Raw genomic sequence first — 2,819 nt, forward strand, 5'->3', positions numbered from 1 at the left:
TGAAAGTGAGTGTGTGTGTGTGTGAACGAGGAGAAGGTTGTTGACTGATGCAGTGGCTACACCTGCTTACAGAGCGTTTTATCTCATGATTTATTAAAATAGGAAACAAGAGACATTGTGATTGCTTGTTGGTTTATGTATTGAGTGTAAGTATTGAGCTGGAGCCAGTGGTTAGCCTAGCTTAGCATAATGACTGGAAGCAGAATCAGAAGCAGGGGGAAAGAGCTAGCCTGGATCTGTCCAAAGTTAAAAAATGAACCTCTAAGTTGACTGAGTTGTGTTTTATGTATTTCACCTGAACAGAAGAACAAATACAAAAATGTGGTTTTTGGGGGAGTTAATGTGTTAGTTTATCCATATGCCCAATAATTCTGTGCAGATGTCAGACTTTTTAATATGGCTCTGGATAGGGCCTTTTTCTGTTTTTCGCGCCCACTGTAGTTTGTAGTAATGTAATGAGTAATGTAACTAATTAATAGTGAATCAGTGACGAATGAGAAATTGATTACATTTTTAATGTAACTTGTCCAACACTAATAAAATGTTCCTAAATCTGGTGTACCTCTGACGATGAGTTCTCCAAAGTTGGAGACGGTGGCGCCCCTGGAGGACAGGGTGATGCAGCGGTAGAGGTCCTGCTCCCCACGTTGCGCCTCCACCTGGAAAGTTGCCATCAGCCGTTTATGGCTCAACCGAGACAGCAAGGGAGTGTCCAGCACCACACCATTTCTCCGCTGACAGCCAGACAAAGACCACACAGAGAGAAATCAGCAATGAGCACCACAACCCAACCACACATTTACCTGAAGTCTATTCAAGTGATTAGACATGGCTGAGAGGCACACGGGAAGACAAAGGAGGGTTGAAATTAGCTGCATGGGATGGCGAGATAATAAATACGTGATAAATGTCACCAGTAACAACAGTGTTTTTGCTCGCGACGAGGCTGGTGACACAGGCCTCCCGGGCTGCTGTTTCCAGCACAGGGAACTCAAGCTGACATCTCCTCATCTCTCGCCACGCTAATGTGTCAGCGCTCCAGGCACACTGGCAATTGGCTCAACCAGTGGAACAGGAAATCAGAGGCTAACACTCGCAATGAGCTGTTCCAGGTGCGTGCTGCAATATATGCAGCTCTCTCACAGAATAAGCTGATTATTATGTAAACTGTCCCCAGCTCACGCTTTTTACAAGTAAGTGGCTTTGACATCTGCATGTTTGAATTGGTTTAGGAGGATAGGGGGAAAAGAAGCACTGTTAGACAATATGAAATTAGATGTACAGTGGCTGGGTGCTACTGCCTAAAGCTACACATTATAACTCATTTTAACTTTGGCTTTGGTACCAATATAATCCATCTCTTCTTTTATAAAAGCTCCATGGACTTTTTAAATTAGTTTGCTACTTGTTTTGTTTTCAACATTTTGGTTTGAACTTGGTTCTTTGAAAAGCCACATGCACATTTTTGATTTTTAACATTAAACGTCCACATCCACCTGCATCCTTTTAAATAAATGTCTACATTTGCCAAGTCTGCTTTCATTCCTCCCTGGCAGCGAGCCCCGCAACATATCGTAATTAAGAGTTGGTGCAATAACTAATTCAGGCTTTGGACTCAGAACACGTTGATGTTAAAGATGTAAATGGCATCTGAGACAGCCGTCTGCAATTTGGGCCAGAGGACAGCGGAGGAGATATGATGCTAATTGATTAGGAAACATTATGCTAACAATTTGCTTAGACTACCTAAATAGAAGAAAGAGCGGCGGAGAGCAGCCACAGACTGGCCCAGAGAGGACCTGCACAGAGCCAGGGAGATCAAAGAGAAAGCAGCAATTAGCAGAGTCAGTGTTGATGATCAAACGGGCCCTGAACAACAAATGGAGGAACAGAAGGAAGTAATGGTTTGTGATATATCTCTATTTTCTGCTGTTACTGGGTTTTTTTTTTCTTAATGAGAAAAGTAGGGAGGAGCTGAAGCGAGTGTTGGCTTAGGCAGAGGTTCACTGCAGCATACTGTCAAATTACAAAAGACAAGCCGCGAATTGTTTGTTTGATTGTTGTTTGCATCCTCTGCGTGTGTGCATGCTTAGATGTGTGTGTGTAGCGCCGTCAACAAAGTCGCAAACTCTGAAACTGATAAAAATGGCTCTTTCACATGCCGATGATCTTCAAAGGCTTCAATTCAGAGAAGAGACAGGGGTGGGGTGGAGGGGTGTGAAATAAAATCGGGCGGAAACACAAGGGATGGATCACCAAGTATACTGAGATCTCATTTGCAAAGCGCCTTCTCCCTGCTGCCATCATTTTCAAAAGCACTTAGATGTGCAGGCTTCAAGGCCAGAGGAAGAGTGGAGGCATTCAGGGATTGATTTTTGAAGACTAATATTAGCTCATATTCAAACTAAGAAAATTGAAAACTATTTTCAGTTGGTGCATGAGAGAAATGACTTTAGGGGCTTTGGTAAACTAAATGCCATCACAATCAAAAAGCTACAAAAGCAGAGGCACAGGCTTAATAATCTTCCAAACCCTCGAATGACTCATTTCCCCGCAACAACACAACCATTAAAAGACAAACGCAGAGCCACAAACCTACTGCATTATTTAACATGATCAAATTACAATATTATTACTGGTATTATGCTGATGGTTAAGATAATGGCTTCCATTTCCTTTAATAACTACCATACAGTTCGTTGCAAGGTCAGAGTTAGTGACTCCAGCCCTTTGTTATCAGGCAACTCCATTTGTGGAGATTCAGTGTCGTACTTCCACAAATTTGGGGAACTTGTGGATTTTAAAGAAAAAAAAAAAAA

At 42.4% G+C, this 2,819-nt stretch overlaps 1 protein-coding gene across 1 annotated transcript in view; it reads right to left on the minus strand.

Annotated features, from left to right (window-relative positions):
- The window catches only part of ptprua (protein tyrosine phosphatase receptor type Ua), a 196,749-nt gene that overhangs the window by 74,813 nt on the left and 119,117 nt on the right, over positions 1-2,819 (minus strand). The window contains 1 exon segment of the mRNA XM_035681751.1: positions 563-734. Within this exon segment, the coding sequence (XP_035537644.1) occupies positions 563-734 (172 nt within the window).

The sequence above is a fragment of the Morone saxatilis genome, unplaced genomic scaffold (genome assembly GCF_004916995.1).
Source record: "Morone saxatilis isolate NCDOM2014 unplaced genomic scaffold, NCSU_SB_2.0 Contig9, whole genome shotgun sequence".
Classification (NCBI taxonomy): domain Eukaryota; kingdom Metazoa; phylum Chordata; class Actinopteri; family Moronidae; genus Morone; species Morone saxatilis.